The following is a 24,938-nucleotide window of genomic DNA, read 5'->3' as shown; positions in this document are numbered from 1 at the left end:
TAGTCTCTCCTCCCTCTGAAAAACATGGGGTTTCAGTTGTATAAGTAACAAGAAGCTCATTATGAATCCCATTTCAGTGTAATTGAAAAAAAGCTAATGCTATCTTGGGCAGTATCAGGGGAAATATCAAATATAGAATGAAAGCAAATGTAGTTCTGATGTATTCTGGATTGGTCAGGCCCAGTCCACTCTTGTTTATTTGTCCATTTGTTTATCTGTTTATTTGCCTTCAGATTCTGCCATTTTTCATGTGGACATAAGGACAGATCAGCATAGAACTTTCTTATCTGCCTTATATATTTGCATAGAACAGGTGGTTAGCACCTTGGGCTTTGGAGACACACTCATTTGAAGACTCAAATCTTACCCCCCACTCACTATCTTCATGACCTTGTACAAGTAACTTAACCTCTTGCAGACTTTCTCATTTGTAAAATGGGGATAATAGAGAAGCATGTCATAGGATTGGTCACAGGGGTTAAATGTAAAACCCGTCATTCATTCTGAACTTTGCCCTTGGATGTGTTTTTTTGGATCTGCCACACTTGGCCCTGACAGTGTTAAAAATTTTGTTTTTATTAGTTACCCATATTCATCATTTCGTTAGTTGCCTACATGATAAAAATCAGGAGATTTATACAAAAATCCAGATTTCTGGCTTTTCTCGAAACATTGGCCTTGTAGAGACAGCGTTCCCACACAGCAACAGTTAGGTACCATAGCCCAGTGGCAGGGTATCAGCTGCTTCATCAGATGGGGCCTGAGTGCCATTGTCTCTGAATGCTGAGGGCAGGCTAAAAAGTTGCCATTTATCATTGTGCTTGCACTTTTTCTTCTTATATTGAAGGAGAAAGCAAAGTATTTCTCATACACATATCTCTGTCTGAAGTGGGAAAAAGTTACATATGCCAAGAGGGCCATATGTTCAAGTAAAATGGTTGAGAGCTTACTTCTTTGTACATGTGGGGCATATTTCTATAAATTCAGTGTGTAAACAGGTATATTTCTACTGAATGGAAACCATAGAGAATCAAACCATAGTAAGATCTGTGGCAAGCATATTGAAAAGATTGTTATGAGAAGCTTAACGAACTAGAAAAAGGACTAACATTTCAATAGGGTTTGTGTTTATTTTTGAATAAAATAAGCAATGCTGCTGTGTGATGATGCAGTTATGTGTTACAAGAAGAAATTATCTGGGCATCAAAATCTTCTACAGCTGGTAACTTTGTGAAAGAATTTTGACTGAATGTAAACACTCATTTAAATAAGTGTTTAAAAATATAAACCTAACCAGGAATACTATTGCTCAGCATGCTGAACTAAGGGTTAGAAGGACATGATGGATGAAAGAGTTAAATCATTTGTGGCGATTTCTACTGTAGATGACAAAGCCATAGGCATAAATAGTCGACCCACCCAGTTATATTTATTTATGGTGTCAGGAGAAGTTTGATGTGATTAATGTTTTTTAGACTGGATACTCATGACATGGACATCAGGAAATGACTTAAGTGTTGAGAAATGTCTTAGAAAGTTTAATGTGGATTTGTCAAAAGTAGTAACCATAGCTATAGACAGCGTTGCTGTGATGAGCAGTGTTAACTTTAAACTTACCCAAGCCTAAACGAGCGTAGAAGTGTTTCATGGAGGCGTGGAGATTGTTCGTTCATTGTGTTGTTCACCAGGAGTTGCTTTCGCTAAAAAGTTAAAAACAGACTGTGTTTTGAATTCTAAGAATTAAATAGACTTCCATGGTTTGAACTGCAGACCGTTCAGTGCTTTACTCACGTTGAATACACAGTGATCGTCGGTTCTATGACAAGGTTGTGTGGCCATGGTGTACTGTTGTAGAGATCTTGTTTTTGATTACAAAGAAATCAATTCTTTTTTGCCACTCAAGAGAAAATTCCCAGCTCAGTTCCCAAGCAAAGGTTGGGTCAAAGACTTGGCTCTTTTAGCTGACGTGACTTATGGAAACACAAGTATGTGATTCTCATTGCTCATTTCTTGTGAAATTATGTCTTTGGAAAACGCGTTTTGGAAGAACAATCTGGCCCCTTCCCTATACCTTTGGAAAAGGTCATTTTCCAAACGTGAAAATGATGGCCTGAACTACACTCCTATTTGTAGATTTGTTCAGTTCAAAACAAAACCAGAAAATCCTGTTATGGGAAAATGAACTAACCTTTAATATTACCTTTATCAATGAATACTATCTGTGTAGTTGAAGAACTATGAATGGAATACATAAGCTGTAGGGCACTAAGGTACTAAAAATTAAATGGGAGTACGGTAGAGTAATAGATCTACAAATATCTCAGGAATAGATACCCTAAAATAAAACCCTTTTTCAAAGCAAAGATTCTATTTACTGTTGAAAGTTCCTATATTTATTAACAGCTATTTTTAAATAAAATTAAACATTGTTCCCAGATAAAGGCATTTTGCAGTGCCAGGTGAAAGACCTGGCATTGACCTTTGAACCAAAAACAGTGTGTCAGGTTTTTGGCTGTCTATGAAAGGCATAAAAGAGAAATTCATAATGAAACATTTCCATTCAGATTTTTGTTTCTTTTTTTATTTAGTGACACTCATTTCATTCATAGGAGATATGTATAGCTTGTTTTCTCAGGGAAGCCTGAGAAGCATCCTCTGGAAAGAGAGTAGGGGAAGGCCCAAAGAACTGACCTATTTGGAGGTTTCAGCAAGGATCTGGAGCTGCTTCCTGACCCCTGGTGCCCAGGGCCCTGTGGCCTGTGACTTGTGTTTTAGTGGTTTAAGGAAACAGGGTAGGAGGGAGGGAATACGGGGATATGTGTATAAAAACAGATGATTGAACTTGGTGTACCTCAAAAAAATAAATAAATAAATAAAATGAAACAAACAAAAAGAAACAGGGTAGGGGGACTTCCTAGGTGGCGCAGTGGTTAAGAATCCACCTGCCAATGCAGGGGACAAAGGTTTGATCCCTGCTCCAGGAAGATCCCACATGCTGTGGAGTGGCTAGGCCCATGTGCCACAACTATTGAGCCTGTGCTCTAGAGCCGTGAGCCATGGTTATTGAGCATGTGTGCCACAATTACTGAAGCCCATGTGTCTAGAGCCCATGCTCAGGAACAAGAGAAGCCACAGCAATGAGGAGCCTGCACACCACAATGAAGAGTAGCCCCCACTCACTGCAACTGGAGACCGCCCGTGTGCAGCAATGAAGATCCAATGCAGCACATAAATAAATTTATTTAAAAAAAAATAAAAAAGAAACAGGTTAAGAAGACAAGAGAGGAGGTAGAATGCAGATCCTTATTTGTATTTCTAAATTTTAATTAAATATATAATCTCCAGTATTATATGTATTCGTATCATGTTAAACGCGTACAGAAATTCAGTAATAAGGCTCAACTGTATCTCTCAACAGGTGATCTTTCTTATACCCAGCTCACTTTATTCATTTACTCACATGCCCTGTAGGCCTTTGAACTTATAACCCTGATTAAGTAAAATAATTCATGTGAAAGTAATAACTAATAAGTACATTGCCTGGCGTGGTACCCAGAGTTCTCAATATAATGTGTAAGATAGGGCATGTTGCCATGGAAAACATACCTGATTAGCATTAGTAATACTGAGGGTTAGGCAAGCAAAGTGCAGATGGGAAGGTTTGTTTAATAGACCAAAGGAGAAGCTCATGTTTGTAATGTAAATGAAATGAACTCTTTTCCCTTGAGTGTGAAATATGGTCTTATTGCTTGGAATAGGTTGTTTGTTTCCTGCTGATGCTTTGAGGTGCAGCTTCACTGTTCTAGTGACTATCGGCTGTAATATTTTTTGCCCCTCTCCACCTCATCCCCATAAAAATGAAGCACCTTTGGAATGGAAAAATAAAACCCTTTAGTGATATTGATTGTATTTAGTTTATAAACTTAAAAAGACATTGCAGATGGTAACAAGAATGTTGTACATTGGTAATAAACTGACTAAAGAAGAACGGACTAGTTTCAAGTCCTAGAAGTTATTGAATGCGAAATAAAACTAAAAACTATGAAATTATTAAGCTACAATATGTTATTAAGCTATATATTATAGCTTAAAAATTAAATATTTAAAAAATATTGGACCTGTGTCTTTTGTAAAATCAATTACCTACCTTTTTGAATGGGTTAAAAAAAAACCAATTAAATATTGCCCCCAAAGGCATATTGCATTGCATATTGGTACAAGTTAAATTTGGTAATGTATTGGGAGTTAATGTTATCAACTTACAGTTCCAGGGTGGTAGGAATACTATACCTACTAAGATGAAAAAATTTCAGGATATGTAATACTAATGATAGGAGTTGTTTATTTCCTGTTTAATGTATGCACTATTTTAAGTATCTCATGTGTATCATCTCATTTTAATCCCTTGGTCAGTCCTAGATAGTGGCAGGTATTACCAACATTTACAAATGAGAAAACTGAGAATTAGAATACTATATATTTTGCCCCAGTTCACACAGTGAAGGGCAGGAGGAGGATTTGAACCCAGGTCTGTCTGACTTGGAAGGATGTTCTTGAGGATAATCTAAGCTGGGTTGAAGGCTAATGCGCCATGGATTTGATTATTTTCATCAGGCAGATCATATGCTCAGGCCATTATGCAAAGCTTCAAAGGACGAATATTAGTTGCTTTTCCTATCTTCATTCCAGATAAGTGAAGGAAAAAAAGTAACAAAAGTACCCTATAGGTTACCGAACAAGTTCATTTGCTCCGCAGAAGTAGTTTAAAATATAATTTAAAAAAGTAATGAAGCTGTTAGAAAGCTGGAAACTTGACTTGTGTTTTGTTTTGCTTTCAGATCTAAAGCATGTATTCCTTATTTGAAAAAGAGTAAAATTGCTCACATCCTCAATCTCAGCCCACCACTGAACCTGAATCCACTGTGGTTCAAACAGCACTGTGGTAGGTGGCAAGATGAGGGGATGGCTTATTTAGTCATTTTGTTTTGTATTAAATCAGTGTATCTCTGATGTAGTCACAATTTGTACATAGCGTTCAACAGTAAATTTTCTGTGCAGAAATCAGTAGCATTTTGGCAAGTAGCATTTTGGTAAGTAGATTCTTTATCTTCTACCTGTAATTTAAAAAATTGAGATATAATTTACGTTAAGTAAAATGCACAGGTGTTAATGGTTCAGTTTGATGAGTCTAACAAACGTATACACCTGTATAACCAATACTCAAAAGGAGATGTGGACATCCCTGTCCTAGAAAGTTCCCTCAAGTCAGTGGGCGTGTTTTATTGTATGTAACTCATTCTTCAATAACATTGGTTAAAACTATCCATGAAATACTTTACCTTTCACAGCAAACTAGTGAATTAAGGTAAATAGGCTAAATAACAAGATTTATGTATAGGTACCTGCTTTGAAATAGTTCTATCAGATACTTAGTCCTTATTTCAACGTGATTCAAAGCAATTTGGAAAGGAAGACAATTGAAACAGGAATCCATAGAACAAAACTGTTTTAAATGACTAGGTTAAATGAATTGCAACCTTTTGTTTATATTTTACTAGCAGTAGTTTTCCTTTAATTGATTACTTTCATTTTTTGAAGAAGAAAAAAGAAAACAGATTAAGAAACAATAATGTAACTTTATCCCCATAATATTAAGAGAAATGAAAGTTTATTACTGCCTCTTTGAATCGAATATTAGGATGAAAATATATAAAAGTGGTTCATCCCTGATATGTATAAAACTATTTCCATACTACTATAGTTACTTCTATAAAAACTGTTCTTTTAAAAATAGTACATTGGGCTTCCTAGGTGGCGCAGTGGTTAAGAATCCGCCTGCCAATGCAGAGGTCACGGGTTCGATCCCAGCTCCAGGAAGATCCCACATGCTGCGGAGCAACTAAGCCTGTGTGCCAAAAAAAAATAAAAATAAAAAAAATAAAAATAGTACATTAAAAAATATATTTTGTATTATTATTTTATTAAATAATTCTGAAAAAAATGTATCAAGGAAGAAACAGTAATAGAAAGAAATTGGTTATTTATATTCACAAATTAATTTCTTTCTTAATTAAATTCTTGGTGGTTTCTTTTCAGCTTATACCATTGCTAAGTATGGTATGTCTATGTGTGTGCTTGGAATGGCAGAAGAATTTAAAGGTGAAATTGCAGTCAATGCATTGTGGCCTAAAACAGGTATGTACTTATAAAAAGTCTATTTATTGGATTCTCATTTATTGTCTTTGACACTCTTGGGTGGGTGGGGTGGGGTGCCAGTGAATAGACCATCAAAGGTAACCTCAATCTGTCTGTTGGGAAACATATTCAATTTTTCATTGTATATAAAAGGCCTCTTTCAGTCATCTTCTAGCTTTGAGTTGATCTACGTGGCTACATGATTGCTATACTAGAAACATTGAACCCAGGAGCACTTGAAGAGTCTCATTAAAGCCAACAAGAAGCCATGTGCGCTTCCCTGACCTTTTTTCCATCCTTGTCTTTGGTTCCTTAAAAAAATCTGCAGATTCTCATACTTTTGTTTTCTCTGCACATGTCCCAGCAAATAATTCTTTACTTTCTGCTATTCTTACTACTTCATCTTTTTCCTTTATGAAAAACCGAATTTTCTGTACTTTCACATGAGTTCCAAGTTCAGAGTGCCTGGATCCCCTTTAGGTGACAGAATAACCTGCATGTGACTGGGCTTTGTGTGCAGCTTTAGAGTTAAATGTATGATGGAAGCTGATGGGTACAGGCTAGGGAATATGTTGTATAAACATGAGGGAGAGTCAGTAAAAATTACAGAAAGGGACGGCCTGTCCTTGTGGGTTCTTATTCTCCACTTATATATCAGAACAGCTTAAAGGAGTAAAAGAAAAAAACTATTTTTATTATACATTTTTTCATATATTTAATAGATAATGCCTGTGAAAACCGTAACTATTTTCATCTTAAATCTAAATGACAGTCCTACACCACAAAAGTATGATAAAGAGATAACGTAGTGGGAATCACTTTTTCATTTTATGTATTTAACAGAACCTTTGTTGCACTAACGTCAGTACTCCAACATGTAAATTAGTGTGGTCCATTTCCAAGGAAACTCCTTAGGGGTCAATACTGGTATGTCTGCTCCTGGGACAGTGTCCTCCATTCAGTGGTCACTTAGGTATTTGTTGAATGAATGGTAATTGTGGATTCGCTTTGAAATTATCTTCATGTTCTTCATTACATTCCTTGAAACAGATTGCAGACTGGAATATTTTCACTTATTTGATGGTAGAGGGGGTTTCTGAGAAAGTGACTATTGAAATTTATTTCCTTGCTGTCCACCCTTTCCAACTACCGGCAAACTCTCCTGAGTGGAGCAGCTGTTGGGGTGGCAGGCAGGCAGGACTTGGAAGGAATGAGCAAGGCTTTGATTTTGTAAGAGAAGTAAGTGAGAAGCCTGAAGGAGGTTATTCCCCTCTGGGCCAGAGGACACAATGGGGCCAGTAGAGAGCATTGGAAGGAGAAATAATACTCAAGTTCCTGGAAAGAGCTCCACCCATGGAGATCTGAGGACCTTAACTGGGTGATTCAACAGGTTAGATAAATGTTTCCTACCCTGGAGGCTGAACAGTGAGGAGACCAGGGAGAATTCTTCTTAAGGCCTTCAAATGGATTCAGTAACTGGTACATCTGCCTTATTGCCTACCCATGGGGCAGAGACTGCTGCACTTGCCCCTGCAGGCAAGGTTGCCATTGTTAAAATTATCTAAGGGTGAGTAGAGCAGTGAGGAGACAGAAAGTGCCGTGCAGCTAAGGGGCTTCAAAATCCAGACACAGAAAGAATAAACAAAACACCCAGAATAACAGCTTTCATTGAAATAACACTGCTAAAGAAAACAGAAAATAGCTTGCTCAAATAAATGTAATAATTACTTGAGATTGAATTCTTACATGAAAAATGCTTTATAGAACTACACAGAGATTGTGTTTCAAATTGAAAAAAATTGTAGTAGTTGAAGGATTGGCTAGTCACTGTTAATACCTGAATAAGTAGCTTGAAAGTTTAAGTGCAAGAGGGAAGTCAAAATTCAGAGCAAAAACACTCAGAAAAGAAAGAAAAGAGACTTACGGCACTTCCCATGCAAATATCAGGAGTGCCAAGGGAGGAAAAAAGAACAAATGGAGGAGAAACAACAATTGAACTAAAAATAGAAAACAGTTCCCTTGAGCTGAAGAAAGACTTCAGTGTGTGCATTAGAAGGTTTACCAAATTTGAGGCTGAATTTGTGAGGAAGAAAAGACACCCGAGAGAATTTCAGAATTTCAAAGATAAAAAGAAAATCTTACAAGCTTTCAGGCAGAATATATGTTACTTATAAAGGGGAAAGAACCAGATTGCCAACTCTTTATATCTTCAATACCAGAAACAAAAAAGCAGTGGAATAACATCTATAGACTAAAGATAGGAAGGGATCTAGTCAAGATGAACATTTATTGACAAGATGAAAATAATGGGAATGTTCCAGGAGAAAACATTGGAGAAAAATGCTCTAGAAGGACTCATAACCAAAGAGCAGAGCAATCAGAGCAGAGGCTTTTCAGGATGGAGGGAAATGAAGAGAGGAAATAATGGCAAGCAAGTAATGCTGTAATATATATGGTTAAGTGTAAATGGATTATGATAGAATGACTGGGTATGTGAAATACAGGTACCAAGTAAGAACTCTTGGTATAGAAGAGATACTCTAAAGGAAACTGTAAGATTAATCTCTAACCAAAAGCTTACCAAGTTCTCTTTTCAAAATCTAGAAGTTGGGAAAGAGAGAAATATGGAAGCAGTTGAATTTTAAAGGGCTCATATGAGAAAATGTGATGGGAATCACTTTTTCTTTTCACTTTTAAAAATTTTAACAGAACCGTTGTTGCACTAACATCAGAACTCCAACGTGTAAATTAGTGTGACCCTTTCCAAGGAAACTCCTTAGGAGTCAATATTGGATTTTCCTGATTCTCTTCTTTGGGTCATTGAGTGTATTCTGTATCCTCTAAGGGACTTTATATTGTTTATTCCCATTCTTCTTCCTTCTGGCATTATTTTATTTATTCATTCATCACTCAGCAAATACCTAGTGGACAGTTACCACTTGGCAGACACTGCAGGGTTCTGGGGATACTTCTTTGGCCTTTTCACCTAGTAGATGAATAGGTTGGTAGGAGCTGACTGTTAAAAGAATATTTAATTCAGTATTTTTGCAGATTATTATAGCCCTAGAGGTACTCTTGAACAGAACTGCCGTATACAGCAGTGTGAAATGTACCCAGAGTTGTAGCTTAGGAGCAAATGAGGGATTTCTTTTGCTTCCCATCTGCTGTGTACTAGGTGAGGAGATTTCCTCAGCTCCAGGCAGTAGTGAAAGGCCTAATGGTCTATGGTATTGAAGCTGGGAGAACAAGGGGCTGTGGGTGAGAATTTATGGAACCCTGGTATATGTTGCTAATGCAACTCTTAGGAAAATTTAGCCATTGCAGCCAGCTCTCTAATCAGTATCTTTCTTTTGTAATAAGAACTCCAGAAATCAAAAAAAATTTTTAAATGAGGTATAGTTGATATACAATATTATGTTAGTTCCGAGTGTACTACATAGTGATTTGACACTTGCATACACTGTGAACTGACCACCACGATAAGTCTCGTAACCATCTGTTTCTATACAACGTTATTACATTATTAGTGACCATATTCTTTATGCTACACATTACATCCCCATGGCTTATTTTATAATTGGAGGTTTGTACCGCTTAATCCCTTTCATCTATTTTGCCCCACCCTTCACCCCATTCTCCTCTGGCAGCCACCTGTTTGCTCTCTGTATCTATCAGTCTGTTTTCATTTTGTTTTATTTTGTTTTTCAGATTCCACATATGTTAGACCATGTGATATTTGTCTTTCTCTGTCTGACATTTCACTTAGCATAATACTCTCTAGATCCATCTATGTTATCACAAATGGCAAGATTCAATTTTTTTTAATGGCTGAGTAATGTTCCATTTTGTGTGTGTGTGTGTATCACCACATCTTTTTTTTTAATTAATTATTTTATTGGCTGTGTTGGGTCTTTTTTGCTGTGTGCGGGCTTTCTTTTAGTTGTGGTGAGTGGGGGCTACTCTTCGTTGTGGTGCGCGGGCTCCTCATTGCCATGGCTTCTCTTGTTGCGGAGCACGGGCTCTAGGCACATGGGCTTCAGTAGTTGCAGCACATGGGCTCAGTAGTTGTGGCTCACGGGCTCTAAAGCACAGGGTCACTAGTTGTGGCACATGGGCTTAGTTGCTCTTCGGCATGTGGGATCTTCCTGGAGCAGGGATCAAACCCGTGTTCCCTGCATTGGCAGGCGGCTTCTTAACCACTGTACCACCTAGGAAGCCCCACCACATCTTCTTTATCCATTGATCCATTGTTGGACAATTAGGTCCATCTGGGTTATTTCTATATCTGGGTTATTATAAATAATGCTGCAGTGAACATGGGTGTGCTTATATATTTTTGAATTAGTGTTTTCGTTGTCTTTGGGTAAATACCCAGAAGCGAAATTGCTAGATCACATGGCAGTTCTGTTTTTAATTTTTTAAGAAGGAATCAAGTGTTTACAATTCTGTCTGCAGTTTGACTAAGATTCCTTTATGCCCTGACTTACTGCGGGTTCAGAACCATGATTTATTGCTTCTTCATTTCCCTGTGTTACTGTAGCAGACACAATTCTTTTAAGATTTTCTGGAGAGTGATATTTGTTGCAATGAGGCAAAAGATGAGAGTGAAAAAACTGCTTATACAAGTTTTTTCAAACATGTCAAGACTCATTGGTGAGTCATGAAATCAGTTTGGTGAGGCATGAAATCAATTTAGTGGATTGTGAAATTGATTTAGTAGGTGGCAGCAGAATTTTGTTATTTTTTCATTTTATTTCTAATTGAAAAAAATAGAAAATATTAGCATTGCACATAGTAAGAGTCAGTGTTGTTTCATAAGTTTTTTTCACATATAAATGTCATATATAAATGAAATATGTATATGTTTGTAAGTATATATGTGTAGGTATTGTGTGTTTTTAGTCATGCTGATAAAAAATGTTACTTATTGTGAATCACAGTAGAAAAGTTTAAAAGCTCACACTTTACTGTGCCTCTTTTTTCAGCTTCTTTTCCTTTTCTCATCCTTTCTCAGCTTCCTCTCCCTGCCTTAATCGTTGCTGTTACTAAAGTTGATAGATACTGAGAGGCAGGCAGTGAGTTAGAAAGGAAGGTCTCTGAGATAAAGTCTGAACATAGTGTGTTCCCTCTTTGTACCTGTTTTGTGACTTAACACTTTTTTTTTAAAGATTTGCGATTTTTTGTTTTTTTTAAATTAATTAATTAGTTTATTTATTGGCTGCATTGGGTCTTTGTTGCTGCATGTGAGCTTTCTCTAGTTGTGGCGAGCAGAGGCTACTCTTCATTGTGATGCACAGGGTTTCTCATTGCGGTGGCTTCTCTTGTTGCAGAGCACGGGCTCTAGGTACATGGGCGTCATTTGTTGTGGCACATGGACTCAATAGTTGTGGCTCACGGGCTCTAGAGCACAGACTCAATAGTTGTGGTGCACGGGCTTAGTTGCTCCATGGCATGTGGGATCTTCCCAGACCAGGGCTCGAACCTGAGTCCCATGCATTGGCAGGCGGATTCTTAACCACTGTGCCTGTTACTTGACACTTTATATTCATTCTTCTTCCAGACATTTTTACATGCCAGGCATAGTTCTCGGCGCTATTTATTCATTGTCTGTTCAACAGATAATTTATTAAGTATCTACCATGCACAAGGCACCTGGGGGTACTAAGATGAATGCGATGCAGTCCGTACCTTCAAAAAGTGTACCTTTTTTTAAAAAATATATTTATTTATTTATTTTTATTGGCTGCATTGGGTCTTCATTGCTCAACGCAGGCTTTCTATAGTTGCAGAGAGCAGGGGCTACTCTTCCTAGCAATGCACTAGCTTCTCATTGTTGTGTAGCACGGGCTCTAGCCTCGTGGGCTTCAGTAGTTGTGGCACATGGGCTCATTTATTGTGGCTCGCAGGCTCTAGAGCACAGGCTCAGTAGTTGTGGAGCACGGGCTTAGTTGCTCCGTGGCATGTGGGATCTTCCTGGACCAGGGCTCGAACCCATGTCCCCTGCATTGGCAGGCGGATGCTTAACCACTGTGCCACCAGGGAAGCCCAAGAGTTTACCATTTAATGTGAGAGACGAAAGAGTTTGTTACCATCATTTGCACTTTATCCTTGTTTCCTTGCCGCCACTCCTCTAACCTTTAGGTCTTTGGGATCCTGGGGTAACAAAGTGAGTAAAAGCCTAGTCCAACTCTAAAAATTTTAGATTTCATTCATCAGCAAATATTTCCTGGACACCTATTATGTGCTTAGCTCTGTTCTAGTTGCTTAAGATACATCAGAGAACAAAATGGACAAGAATATCTGCCCTTCTGGAACTTACAGTATAATTGGGAGAGATACAATAGACATTTAACGTAATGAATAACAAAGTATATAATATGCTAGAAGGTGATAATGCTATGGAAAAAATTGAAGAAGGTAAGGGAGATTAGGAGTCTCAGGTTTTGGGGAGGGTAAGTTGTGATTTTAAATAGGGTAGAAAGGTTTGACCTTTTTGAGGTGACATTTGAGCATAGACTTGAAGGAGGTCATGGAGTTTGGCTTGGGGATGTGTTAGTCATGGGATATTTGAGGGAAGAGCATTGAAGACGGAAGACATAGGCCCATGAAAGGTCCTTTGAGGTGAGCATGCTTGACAATGATGAAAGAGCAGGGAGAAGGCCCGTGTGGCTGGAGTAGGGGAGAGTGGTGGGAAGTGAGGAGATCGTGCCCATGAGGAAATGGTCAGATGTTGTAGGTTCTTGCCAGGGTTCTTGGGTTTTTACTCTATGAGTGAAGTGAGGAGCTTTTGGAGGGTTTTGAGCAGAGGAGCAACCTGATCAAATTTAAATTTGTGAAAGAATCTCTCTGGCTGCTCTGTTGAGGATAGATTCTCATGGGGCAAAAGGGGAAACAGGGAGACCAGTTTTGAGGCTATTGGAGTAACCTAGGCACAGATATTAGTAGCTGTGACCAGGGTGATGTTAGAGACAGAGAATAGTCAGGTTCTGATGTTTTTTGAAGACAGAGCCAACAAGATCTGCTGATGGACTAGATATAGGATATAAGACAGAAAGAAGAGTCAAGGATGACTCTGAAGATTTTGGCTGTAGTAACTGGAATGATGGAGTTGCCATCAACTGAGATGAAGGAAAGCTACAGAGCGGGGAGGTTGGGGAACAAGGTTAGGAGTTCAGTTTGGGGCATTGTGTTTGAGCATCCAAGTGGAGGTGGTCAGTAGGCAGCTGAGTTTGGAAGTCTGGGGGTCAGGAGAGAGGTCCAGGCTGGAGATAGAAGTTCGTGGATTATCAGCATATAGATGGCATACAGAGTCACAAGGCTAGATGATGTCATCTAGGGAGTGAATAGAAGAAGAGAAAGGATCATTGGCCATTGCATTGTTAAGAGGTTGGGAAGAAAAGGACAAAAATCCACACAGGAGAGTAACGGAGGAAGAACATCAGAGTATGATGTCCCGAAAGCCAGTTGGAGAAAGTGTTTCAAGGAAGGAGAAGAGTAATCAGTTGTGTCAAATGCTGCTCATAGCTCTTGTAAGATGGGGACTGACCATTGGATTTAGTAATCTGAACATCTCCTTCACATCACTTATAACATTTGAAATTAAATTGCTGATTTTATAACTATAATTGTTTAATGTCTTTCTTGCTAGAAAAACTTCAAGGTAGAGACAGTATCTGCTTTGTTCATTTTATTATAGTCATTGTAGATATTCAATAAATATTCTGTGAATGCATGAATGTGCCATGTGATTACTACCTAGGTCCAAAATAAATATTATGAACAAAGCTTATATAAGAAAGGGGGAGAACATTGTGTAACAGGGAACATGGAGGACATTACAGGATTGGAAGAAGAAATCAGCTCACTGCTGAGATCTTTGCTTTAGCTTTGAGATGTGCATTTTAGGTTTACTAGACATCTTGAAACCATTGGTATCATTGGGGTCCTAGACTTGTATAGCATCGTGAATTGGACTTACAGTCATGCTCCTTATGGTACATGGCATGACGGATTATGTATGGAATACTTTTAAAACATAGCAAGAGGGCCATGTATCTCAGATCAAAGGCTTAGAAAGGAGGTTTTCTAATGGAACAATTGAAATGAGACCACAAGAGGATTTTGGAGTTAGCAAGAACTGGACAAGGCATTCCTGGCAGAGGGAACAGAAAAGGCCACAGTATAGGAAAAATATTGTGTGTTTGGTGGAGCTACAAAGAGTTTGATACAGTTTATCTATGATGGGGTGCGGGCTTTTTATTTCTCTCTGAACTTGAGCAACTGCAAATGACTCATATTGGCCTGAATGTTGGGCGGGTGTGAGGTTGTGGGGGAGATGGACAAACTAAGCCCAGAGGTCTTGATTGCCAGGTTTAGGAGCTTGAATTTATTCAGTAGAAAGCCTCTAGAATTTTAGAAGCAAGAGAACAATAATAAGCAGAGGGAAAAGAGAAGCAGAGGTTTGTTGTTGAGGTTTGGGAAGTTTAATTTGGCATCTGAATATAGGTTGACTTGTAAGATTGTGGGAAGAGGAGGCAGGAAGCCTAGCTAGACTATTGCATTATTCATGATGGAGGCAATGAAAATGGATTTGAGAGGATGTTCAGGCTGCTGGCTGTTTGTGAGGCCTCTATTTAAAAAACATGTCCCTTCTTTCTGGACTCTGTAAAGTGGTTCTCTATTTATGCTTGCTGGAACCAGAAGCAATCTCCCAACATTATTGCCCTTCCAGGAAGAGGAGATTTATTGCACTTAATGAAATGAGTACAGTGTGACATATATAATCTACAATTAAAACAGTGTCCTGGTCCACTGTTTGTCCTCTCTGGCTCGATGTTCCTTCTCTACTGTGGCTACATTACCCCTCTGGGTCTAGAACTTTCACCCCAGTGAATTCAGCACATCCAGAAAAGGGACCAGGAAAATGGTACTGATGAACTCAGTGGCACAGTGGCAGGGCAAGAATAAAGATGCAGATGTAGAGAACGGACTTGAGGATGTGGGGCTGGCGCTGGGCGGTGGGGCAGGGGGCACATGGGGACTGGGACGAAGTGAGAGAGTAGCATTGACATGTATACACTACCAAATGTAACATAGATAGCTAGTGGGAAGCTGCTGCATAACACAGGGAGATCAACTCAATGATTGGTGGTGACCTAGAGGGGTGAGATAGGGAGGGTGGGAGGGAGGCTCAAGAGGGAGGGGATATGGAGATATATGTATAAATACAGCTGATTCACTTTGTTGTACAGCAGAAACTGGCACAACCGTGTAAAGCAATTATACTCCAATAAAGATATGAAAACAAAACAAAAGGGACCAGAAAGCATGCCTTAAGTAGTTTCACAACATGAGGATCTCAGGCTCCCGACTATGTCACCTTCAAAAATATAATTTTCTCTTTTTACAAGACCCATTTCATAGTTTCTGCTGAAGTTGAGGGTGGGGAGGGGAGGAGGGATGAGGGCTGCTATCGAAAATGCCTCTGCCTCTTGCCTCTGGACTGGTCAGAAGCAGTGTGGTAGAAGACGAAAGTCCATTTTTGGATAGGTTTCATGTGAGCTGGGGTGGGGAGTCTGGAACTGGTGGCTACTGATCTTGGTAGTGGCAGCAGAGAGAAAGATAAAAACATCACAGAATAGCTGCAGTTCTCTTGTCACCTGGACCACATTACATATAGATGTGGGTACTCAGCTAACCAGGGAGGTCAGGGTGATAAGGTGGCAGCTGGCCTCTCTGATACTAGAAGCCAAAACTAGTTTCTGTTTTTCAAGGGACCTATGTACCAACTAAGTTAAGCAGTTTATACCATATTTCATTGATTCTGAGGTGCCCATGTTTTCACATGTTTACATCTTTGATGTCATGTTGCTTTTATAGTTGATAATGTATTATAGTTTAATTGACAGGGTTTTTTTCCTCAGTGGTACACTTTATAATCAGTGGTATCGTTGGTTCAGTGAGAATATACAAGAATATGTGTGTGTGTGTAGATACAGAGAACAGAGTGGTGGGTACCAGAGAGGAAGAGGAGGGGGAGGGTGAAGTAGGTAAAAGGGGGTCAACTATATGATGATGGATGGAAACTAAACTTTTGGTGGTGAACATGCTATAGTGTATGTAGAAGTTGAAATGCGATGTTACATGAAACATCTATAATATTAAAACCAATTTATTGAGATAAATTTTTTAAAAGATATTTTGAAAAGTTCTGGGAATGGATGGTGGTAATAGTGGCACAACATTGCGAATGTAATTAATGCCAAAGAACTGTACACTTAAAAATGATTAATCTGAAAGAAAACCAATAGAATGCACCTAAGCCATCAAAAAAAAAATGGCTAAAATGTATATACACTTGGTTAAAAAGTGGTTAAAGTATATATTTATCACTACAATAAAATCTTTAAAAGAAGAAAAGCTAGAATTATTTCTTGTGCTTAGAAAACATGAAGAAATTTATTCATGTATATTTCCAAATTTGCAATAAAACCAGCTATAATCAGGAGAATCACTCAGAAGCTAGTAGATATTTTTCCAGTTATTCCTTAATAAGACTTGTTTTAGGCTTACTTTTGGTATTGTGATCCAGGGCATATCAGCTTTTGTTGTACATCTTGATTATTTTTTTTGCCAGAAATCATCAGGGAATTTGACTTGATTGATCCTGTTGTTAATCTGTTTTTATTGTCAGTTTTATAACCTGTTTGGTTGGCCTGTTGACCTTGCAAAACCTTTGTTGAGAATAACTGCATGACTCACGTCCTGATTTGAGGGGGAGGTCTATTTGGGCCTTCTTTATATGTTACGTAAAGAAAGGTCATTAAAGTAATGGTAGGTTGTTTGGGAAAACCATTCCTTGTTCTTATGTACGTGACATGTATCAATATATACCTACGCAACATAGTCTGAATAACTTTTAAGAATGTGTGTGCCATTCATATCGTCTACAGTGAGACTGGAGTGTGTATGTGTGCATGTAGTCTCATTGTAGGCTATACTGAAACATTTACAGAAAAATTCTGCAGTTTATGGGAGTAAGATGATAACTGAACTCTAAAACTGTTGGTTAACAAAGTATGACCCAAAAGTCACATGGTGGCTAAGAGCCTGGCTCTGGAGTCAAGCTGCCAGGTGTGTGAATTCTAGCTTCTGTAACCTTGGACAAGTTACTTAACCCCTCTGTGCCTGAGCACTGTCATCTGTAAAATGAGGGTAATAGCAGTAACGTACCTTGTAGAATTCATTCAGATAATGTATGTAAAGTATATAGCAGCATGCCCAGCACAGGGCACACTTAATAAATGTTAGCTGCTATTTTTTTATTAATAAGGTACCACTTCAAGAGTGAGGCCAGAGCTCTTGAGCTATTGGTAAAGTAAAACATTTATTCCTAGTAAAGGAATTTTAGTTATAATGTGGAGAAGTATCTTCTAATTCAGTGCTTTTAGGAAATTCCCCAAGTTAATGTGCACTCTTTGAAAGAGGGATGTGTGCTGGGATGTAATTGCCATGAAAGTAGGGACTTTTTGTCTATCTGCTCACCTGTCCCCCAGTATGTCCAGTAGTGCCTGACTTTTTTGTGAGGCTCAATAACTGTTGAGTGAATGAAAAAGGGTCAGTGACTTTTTTTTTTTTAATTTATTTATTTTATTGGCTGTGTTTGGTCTTTTTTGTTGTTGCGGTGAGTGGGGGCTACTCTTCGCTGCGGTGTGCGGGCTCCTCATTGCTGTGGCTTCTCTTGTGGCAGAGCACGGGCTCTAGGCATGTGGGCTTCAGCAGTTGCAGCACATGGGCTCAACAGTTGTGGCTCACGGGCTCTAAACCGCAGGCTCAATAGCTGTGGCACACGGGCTTAGTTGCTCCGCGGCATGTGGGATCTTCCTGGAGCAGGGATCGAACCCGTGTCCCCTGCGTTGGCAGGCGGACTCTCAACCACTGCGCCACCTAGGAAGCCCCGGGTCAGTGACTCTTAAAAGCTATAAACTTTTCATTTTGTTGACTGAATCAGGTAAGTTATTCCAGTATGTAATGATTTCAGATGATGGTTTAATAGTGGAATGGAGGGGAGTTTATGAAAGTTATTAGAAACTCTGAAACCTAAAGTACATTTGAACAAATTGACTTTCATTGCTTTAAATGTAAGCTAAGATACATAACATAGATACATTTACATACATTTACACAGAAACATAACATACATTTACATAAATTGAGATAAGTTACTATTCACAACTTTTACAATATATAATTAATAATGTAGTATTAATAGTAGAGTTTTAAGTTACTTCATAAAAAACATAATTAAAAATTATATGCACTTAAAACAATGGAAATTATAGGCAGATATTAATAGTAATTATCTCTGGGCAGGGGGAATGTAGATCATTTAAAAATTCTTCCTTGGGACTTCCCTGGTGGTCCAGTGGTTAAGACTCCACGCTTCCACTGGAGGGGGCACAGGTTCGATCCCTTGTTGGGGAACTAAGATCCCGCATGCCGCAGGGTGCAGCCAGAAAAAAAAAATTCCTTTTGTTTCTCTTTATTTTTTAGTATTTCATACATGAAAGTAGTATCTGAACTTAAAAGGGATCCCCAGGTCCAACCAGTATTTATTGAATGTTTATGGTATATTTGTCATTGTTTTAGGCACTAGGGATACAGTGATGAAAAAGAAAAACAAAGTCTCTATATTCTAGTAGAGGGAAAAGAGAAAAGAAGCTTAGGAAAGGAGCTCCATATTTCAGAGACAGGAGACTGAGGCCAAAAGATGTGAAAGTAGCTTGCCAGAAGAGTCATGGCATAGTTGGCATGAAAATGTCACTCACCTGATTTACAGCTCAGTGCTCTTGCTATTATTCTTCACTGGCTTTCTTATCTCTCAAGAAGCATATGCAAATTCTTTGAGCATTCTTAATCAGAAATCTAATTGAATTTTGCCATGAGTCTTATGAAGTTCTCTGTAAAGGCAGTTTGTATAGAGTAAGGAACATGTGTTGTCTACCCAGTTACATCAGTAAACATTTGGCAAATCCTTTAAGCTCTCTGGACCTTGTTTTCATCACCTGAGTTATAAAGATTAGTTGTCTTCCTCATTACTCCCATAGTCCTGTTACTGGATCTGGAGTTATGTATGTGTATGTTTGTTTTCTCTACAGCCATACACACTGCTGCTATGGATATGCTGGGAGGATCTGGTATCGAAAGCCAATGTAGAAAAGTTGATATCATTGCAGATGCTGCATATTGCATTTTCAAAAAGCCAAAAAGTTTTACTGGCAACTTTATTATTGATGAAAATATCTTAAAAGAAGAAGGAATAAAAAATTTTGATGTCTATGCCGTAACACCAGGTAATGCATATAGTTTTCAAAAGTCATGATGTGTTTTTCCACATTTTCTGCAATGGATATGTCTGTTTTGTGTGCGTGTTTATGTGATTGTAGAAATAACATGCTCTTTTAAAAGCTGTCCTCCTAAGGAAGGGAAAAACCCAGACCAACACAACTTCTCTTTTAAAAAAGAGAAAGGGAAACCAGAAGTGATTTGAAGGCTTTTTAAGCGATATACAGTTAGAGAAGATCACGTTAGCTTCTAACCATTTCCAAATCTTGAAACCAAAAATGAAAATTAGTTTTTAAAGTTGACCTTAAAATCACACAGTAAAGATTTTGTTCAAGGATGTGGTAACAGATAATATAGTGATGAGTTTTTTTACAAAACCTTTTTAAGACTGTGGGCTTTCCAAATGTTGTCTCTTAAGTGCACTCTGAGAGTAGCTTCATGATGAATGGTGAAGGTGGATGTACAGGGTCTACCTCACATACAAGGGGGGATTTGAGAAGACCCCTTGTTCAAAAGTAATTCTTCCTGTTGTAACTGCAGGTGATGATAGTGCTGATAATACATTTTTACTTTATGTATAAAATATAATGTATACTATATAATAGACAATATAGCCTCAAATGGGAGTTGCAGTTATTTGTGCAAAATGTATTTTAAATATTATTAATTAGGTTGAGCTTCTAGGTGACAGAAACCACATATTTCTATTTGTAGCATCCCTTTCTCTTCCGTTTGAACTGAATTGAATTACATAGCTCTTTACAGTTTTACAAAACACTTTTGTATGTAGTATCTATTTAACCTTCATAGTGATCCTATGAGGGAAGCAATATCGTATAGTGATTAGGAACAAGTGAAGTTTGAGAGGAGCTAACCCAGTTGCCATTTCCGCTCAGCTGCTCACTAGCTGGGCAGCCTTAGGCATGTCACCTGTTTTCTCTGAGCCTCACTTTGCTTATTGGTTAAAATAAGGGAAAGATACCTTCTACGTAAGATTTTTGTAAGAACTAAATATAATAATGTATATAATGTGCTTGGCATAGTGTCTGGCTTATGGTACAATCATAGTACTCAGTAGTTAATATTTATAGTAGAAAAACAGGCTCAAAGAAATTAAGCCCTTGCCTAAGAGCAGTTACCTAGTGGCAGAACCTGAACCAGAGCCACATCTTCTGGATCCTGGTACAGGGTAATTATCACTTTTGGTTTTAAAGACACAATGTCAGTGTGCACAAAATTTTAAATTTGATTTAAATTTAAATCCTATCAAGTGTTGAGAACTTAATATAATCAGGTACTACGATTAAGTGTTAGGATATAACATAGACTGGTGCATTCCTGCTCTCCATTTTTTTTTTTTTAATCTTCTGAGGGAAAGAGACACACATTAACAGAGATGGGAAACCAGTTCTTCTTAATGAGGAACGCCCTTCTCTGGGGTGCCAGGTAAGAAGTGAGTCCTGAGCATTTTGGAGGGATGTAGGACAGAAAGGTTGCATGGATAGATGAGAAGGAGCAAAAGCTCTTGGGAGAGCAGTTAAGAGCTTAAAATAACAGGTGACACTGGTTGGATGAAATTTGCCATAGGAGAGGAGGATAACTGGGTTACAGGAAAAGTGTTTTTGCTTAATGAAGGTCAGATCGTTTGACACTTCTCATGGGAGTCTTTTCCACAGCACCAGAATGATCAATAAAATAAAAACATAATGTTTATTATTAAACAGATGTTAAAATCTTAATACACTGAAGTTATTACATTAACGTGATTATTTTGGGGATCAATTTTTCAGGCCATCCTTTGTTACCAGATTTCTTCTTGGATGAACAGCCAGTTATAGTTACCAAGAAAGCGGAAACACATGGTAAGATGTAGACCATATTTTCTGTAGGAAAATAAAGTTACTAACTTATGTATTTCTTCCCAAATGTAAAATCGAACATTTCTGCCTTCTGCTTTTAAGCTGGTTTTTTTTTGTTTGTTTGTTTTGGCTGTTCTGTGTGGCCTGTGTGATCTTAGTTCCCTGACCAGGGATAGAACCTGGGCCCCTGGTAGTGGAAGCACTGAGTCCTAACCACTGGACTGCCAGGAAATTCCCTATTTTGTAATTTTAACTAGACAAATAATGTCCTGGTTAGTTCTAGCAAAGAAGGTTGTCTTTTCTTTCTACCAGTAAGACGTTTTTGGTATATTCTTTTCATTTGATTTTTTAAAAAGCTGTCTTTAAAATACACCTTTTTTTTTTTTTTTTTTGGTTTTTTTTTTTTTTGACTTGGTGGAATCATCCACTTTGTCTATTTCCAAACTAGATTTTTAAAAAAATATTTATTTATTTATCCAGTTTGTGCCAGGTCTTAGTTGTAGCTCCAGCGCTCCTTAGTTGTAGCTCTAGGGCTCCTTAGTTGTGGCATGCATATGGGATCTAGTTCTCTGACCAGGGATCAAACCGCGTCCCCTACATTGGGAGCGCAGAGTCTTATCCACTGCACCACCAGGGAAGCCCCCAAAATACACCTTTTAAAAGGTTTTATTTCTTTTCCTTGGCACTGTTTTTAGGTGTTTTGTGTTGATATTTTATTTTGAGAAAAAATGTTGTCACATCAAAATGTATCTGATGCCATTCTCAGAGTTTGTGCTATGTGACTACTTTATGGGAGAAATTAACTTGAAAGGAGGTTTGGGTTTTACTTTGTTTTGTTTTGGAGAAACAATAGCTCCCTTGAATTGGTCCAGAGTTTGCATTTTAGTCTTTGTATTCTGGAATTATGCCACTAGCTTACTGACAGATGTCAGAAGAAACACTCTTCAGTGAAAGTCCATGAAGAAGAATTTCTCTCATGGTTTATTAATAAGAATAGCAGTGCTTCTTCTGGACCCTTACCTTATTTTTATATTATAGACTCTGTGAATCCCCTTAGTGAGCATGGATTCTTTAGATGGCAGCTAGAAAGTTTAGGAAAACATTTCTTTTGTACCTTTAGCAAACCTATAGAACCTTACGGCAATGCATTTTAGTGACAAACCTTATTTCCAGCTTAATCTTATCTTTTCTATTTTTATCTTTTCTTTGTTCAAATTTTTGGGGATAATTTCCAAAAATTACTTAAGTAATAAAAAAGGCAACTTTTATTTTGTGTTACAGAAAATTTGAAAAATATGGAAGGGAAAATGGTTGCTCATTCATAATCTCATCACCTAGAGATAGCTCTTTCTAGAATTTATTTATTTTTTATTTTTTAAAAGAGTTTTAGTCTCTTTTTTTAATAAGTTTATTTCTTTATTGGCTGCGTGTTGCTGCATGCGGGCCTTCTGTAGTTGTTGCATGCGGGCTTTCTGTAGCTGTGGCAAGCAGGGGCTACTCTTTGTTGCAGTGCACAGGCTTCTCATTGTGGTGGCTTCTCTTGTTTGGAGCACAGGCTCTAGGCGTGTGGGCTTCAGTAGTTGTGGCACGTGGGCTCAGTAGTTGTGGTGCACAGGCTTAGTTGCTCCATGGCATGTGGGATCTTCCCGGAGCAGGGATTGAACCCATGTCCCCTGCATTGACAGGCAGATTCTTAACCATTGTGCCACCAGGGAAGTTCCCTCTGTGACATTTCTTAATTGTAGTTTTGGGAGTCAGGATGTCTCTGGTTTATGATTCTCTGGCCAGGTGGTCTGTGGCTCAGGGGCCTGTTAGTTCATCTTGCTCTGAGTTTGTACATTAATGATGAAATCTACAGCTACAATTTTAGTATATCAATGATGTTATCAACAGCGGCAGTTTTAGTCATCTGACTCTAGGTGATTAGTGTTCAGTTAGCACAGGATTAAGTTCAGAGGGGACAAGTAAGGGAATAAAGTTTTGGATAGAGAGATTAATCATAAACCTGGTAAACTTGTTTTAGGGGAACTCAGTTTCATTTCTTTCCCCAAAGTTTTGAAATTTGTTGTCTGCTGACTGTACCTTTCACATATTTTACAGGTTTGATTTTTGTCTCCTAAAGTTTTATTCTCTTGTGCAGAGTCATCATGCTGTGTCTAAGTATTTCAGGTGGTAAATGATGCAGTTTATCCTTTGGCAAGTGTCTTTCAAGGCTACACTGAAGTTTTTGCTGCCATCTCCTTGACACCTCAGATGATACAGATGATATATCTTGATTAATAGAGAAATTGCCTGAAGTAGTCACCTACTAGTAAGACAGTAGTTCCAGCAGTTATTGTGTGACAAACTTAGTTCTGTCTGGTATACTTACTAAAACCAAATACATTCCTGTATATTTCCTGCCTCCAGAAACTTGAAGGAAGCCTGTCTTTGTTTTCTTCATTTTTAGCAGCCTCTGCTTGGTCCAGTTCTGCTGAGTTTCGGTCTTGGTGCTATGCTCAGCCTTTATGTTGCCTATATAAAAATTACATAGTTAGACATAGAAGAAAATGTAGAGGAAGTATTACCCAGTCAGACTGCCTGGGTTGGAATTCCTGCTGTTCCACTTACTGCATGTAACCTTGGGTGTGTCACTGAGTATTCCAGTTGCCGTTTTAAAATCTCACTTCTTTTTAATCTTGAGTTGTGTTTATTTTATTAAGCATATTGAAATGCCTTCTGAAACAAGACACATTATAAATAAAAGGGAGGAAACTAACCTTTTGTATTTATTGCATGTCTGGTCACCTTCATGAGTTTTTGTTTTGTTTTGTTTTAGACTTCTAATAGTTTCTAATAGAGCGACAGTTACTGAAAGCATATACTTTGGAGTAAGACAGATCTGGGTACAAGTCCTAATCCCTGCTACTTATGTGTATGACCTTGGACAAGTCACTTCAGCCCTCTGAAACAGTTTTCTCAGCTCTTACTTCCCTTATGCAAGTATCATGAGGGTTAGGTATGATAAAGCATCATATTGTGAATTTTACATAGTAAGTTCCCTATAAATATGCGTTGATGTAATTATCATTGAGTAATTATCTTGAATTTCCTCAGCGGCCATGCTTACTGTCTACATATAATAATGATATCTTATAGGATTATTTCTGGCATATATCAATATACTGACTCAAACTTCCAGGAGAATTTGGAAATATTTATTGAAACTATTTATTTTAGGTATTCTTATTTTATTTTTAATTTTAATAGGAAAATCTTAAATTTTACCCATAAGTAAGGTGTTAGATGTTGGTTATGACTTTTTATCAGTTATTTAGATTAATGTCTACATTTTTATTATATATATTCTATATTTTATTTTTTGTTATGTTTTGAATATGGCAATTAATTAGGTAACTTTCTTTTTCTATGTTCTTTTTCTTGACTGTTTGAAATATCTCACGTACTAAGTTATTTGAGTCTTTTCTGAAGTTGTCTCTTTGAAAATGTTTTTATTTTCTCATTCAATTATTGGCTTTTTCTAAAATAAAAAAACCAGAA

The 24,938-nt window shown here is 37.9% G+C and overlaps 1 protein-coding gene across 1 annotated transcript in view; it reads left to right on the top strand.

Annotated features, from left to right (window-relative positions):
- Nucleotides 1–24,938, top strand: part of HSDL2 (hydroxysteroid dehydrogenase like 2) — a 62,920-nt gene that overhangs the window by 20,267 nt on the left and 17,715 nt on the right. Inside the window, exons 5-8 of the mRNA XM_057721335.1 lie at nt 4,839–4,942; nt 6,097–6,195; nt 19,353–19,547; nt 21,330–21,401. Coding sequence (XP_057577318.1) covers nt 4,839–4,942; nt 6,097–6,195; nt 19,353–19,547; nt 21,330–21,401 — 470 coding nt within the window. The remainder of the gene's footprint in view (nt 1–4,838; nt 4,943–6,096; nt 6,196–19,352; nt 19,548–21,329; nt 21,402–24,938) is intronic.

The sequence above is a fragment of the Hippopotamus amphibius genome, chromosome 2 (genome assembly GCF_030028045.1).
Source record: "Hippopotamus amphibius kiboko isolate mHipAmp2 chromosome 2, mHipAmp2.hap2, whole genome shotgun sequence".
In the NCBI taxonomy this organism is placed as follows: domain Eukaryota; kingdom Metazoa; phylum Chordata; class Mammalia; order Artiodactyla; family Hippopotamidae; genus Hippopotamus; species Hippopotamus amphibius.
The sequence above is the reverse complement of the archived record's forward strand: the minus strand, read 5'-3'. Positions and strand labels throughout refer to the sequence as shown.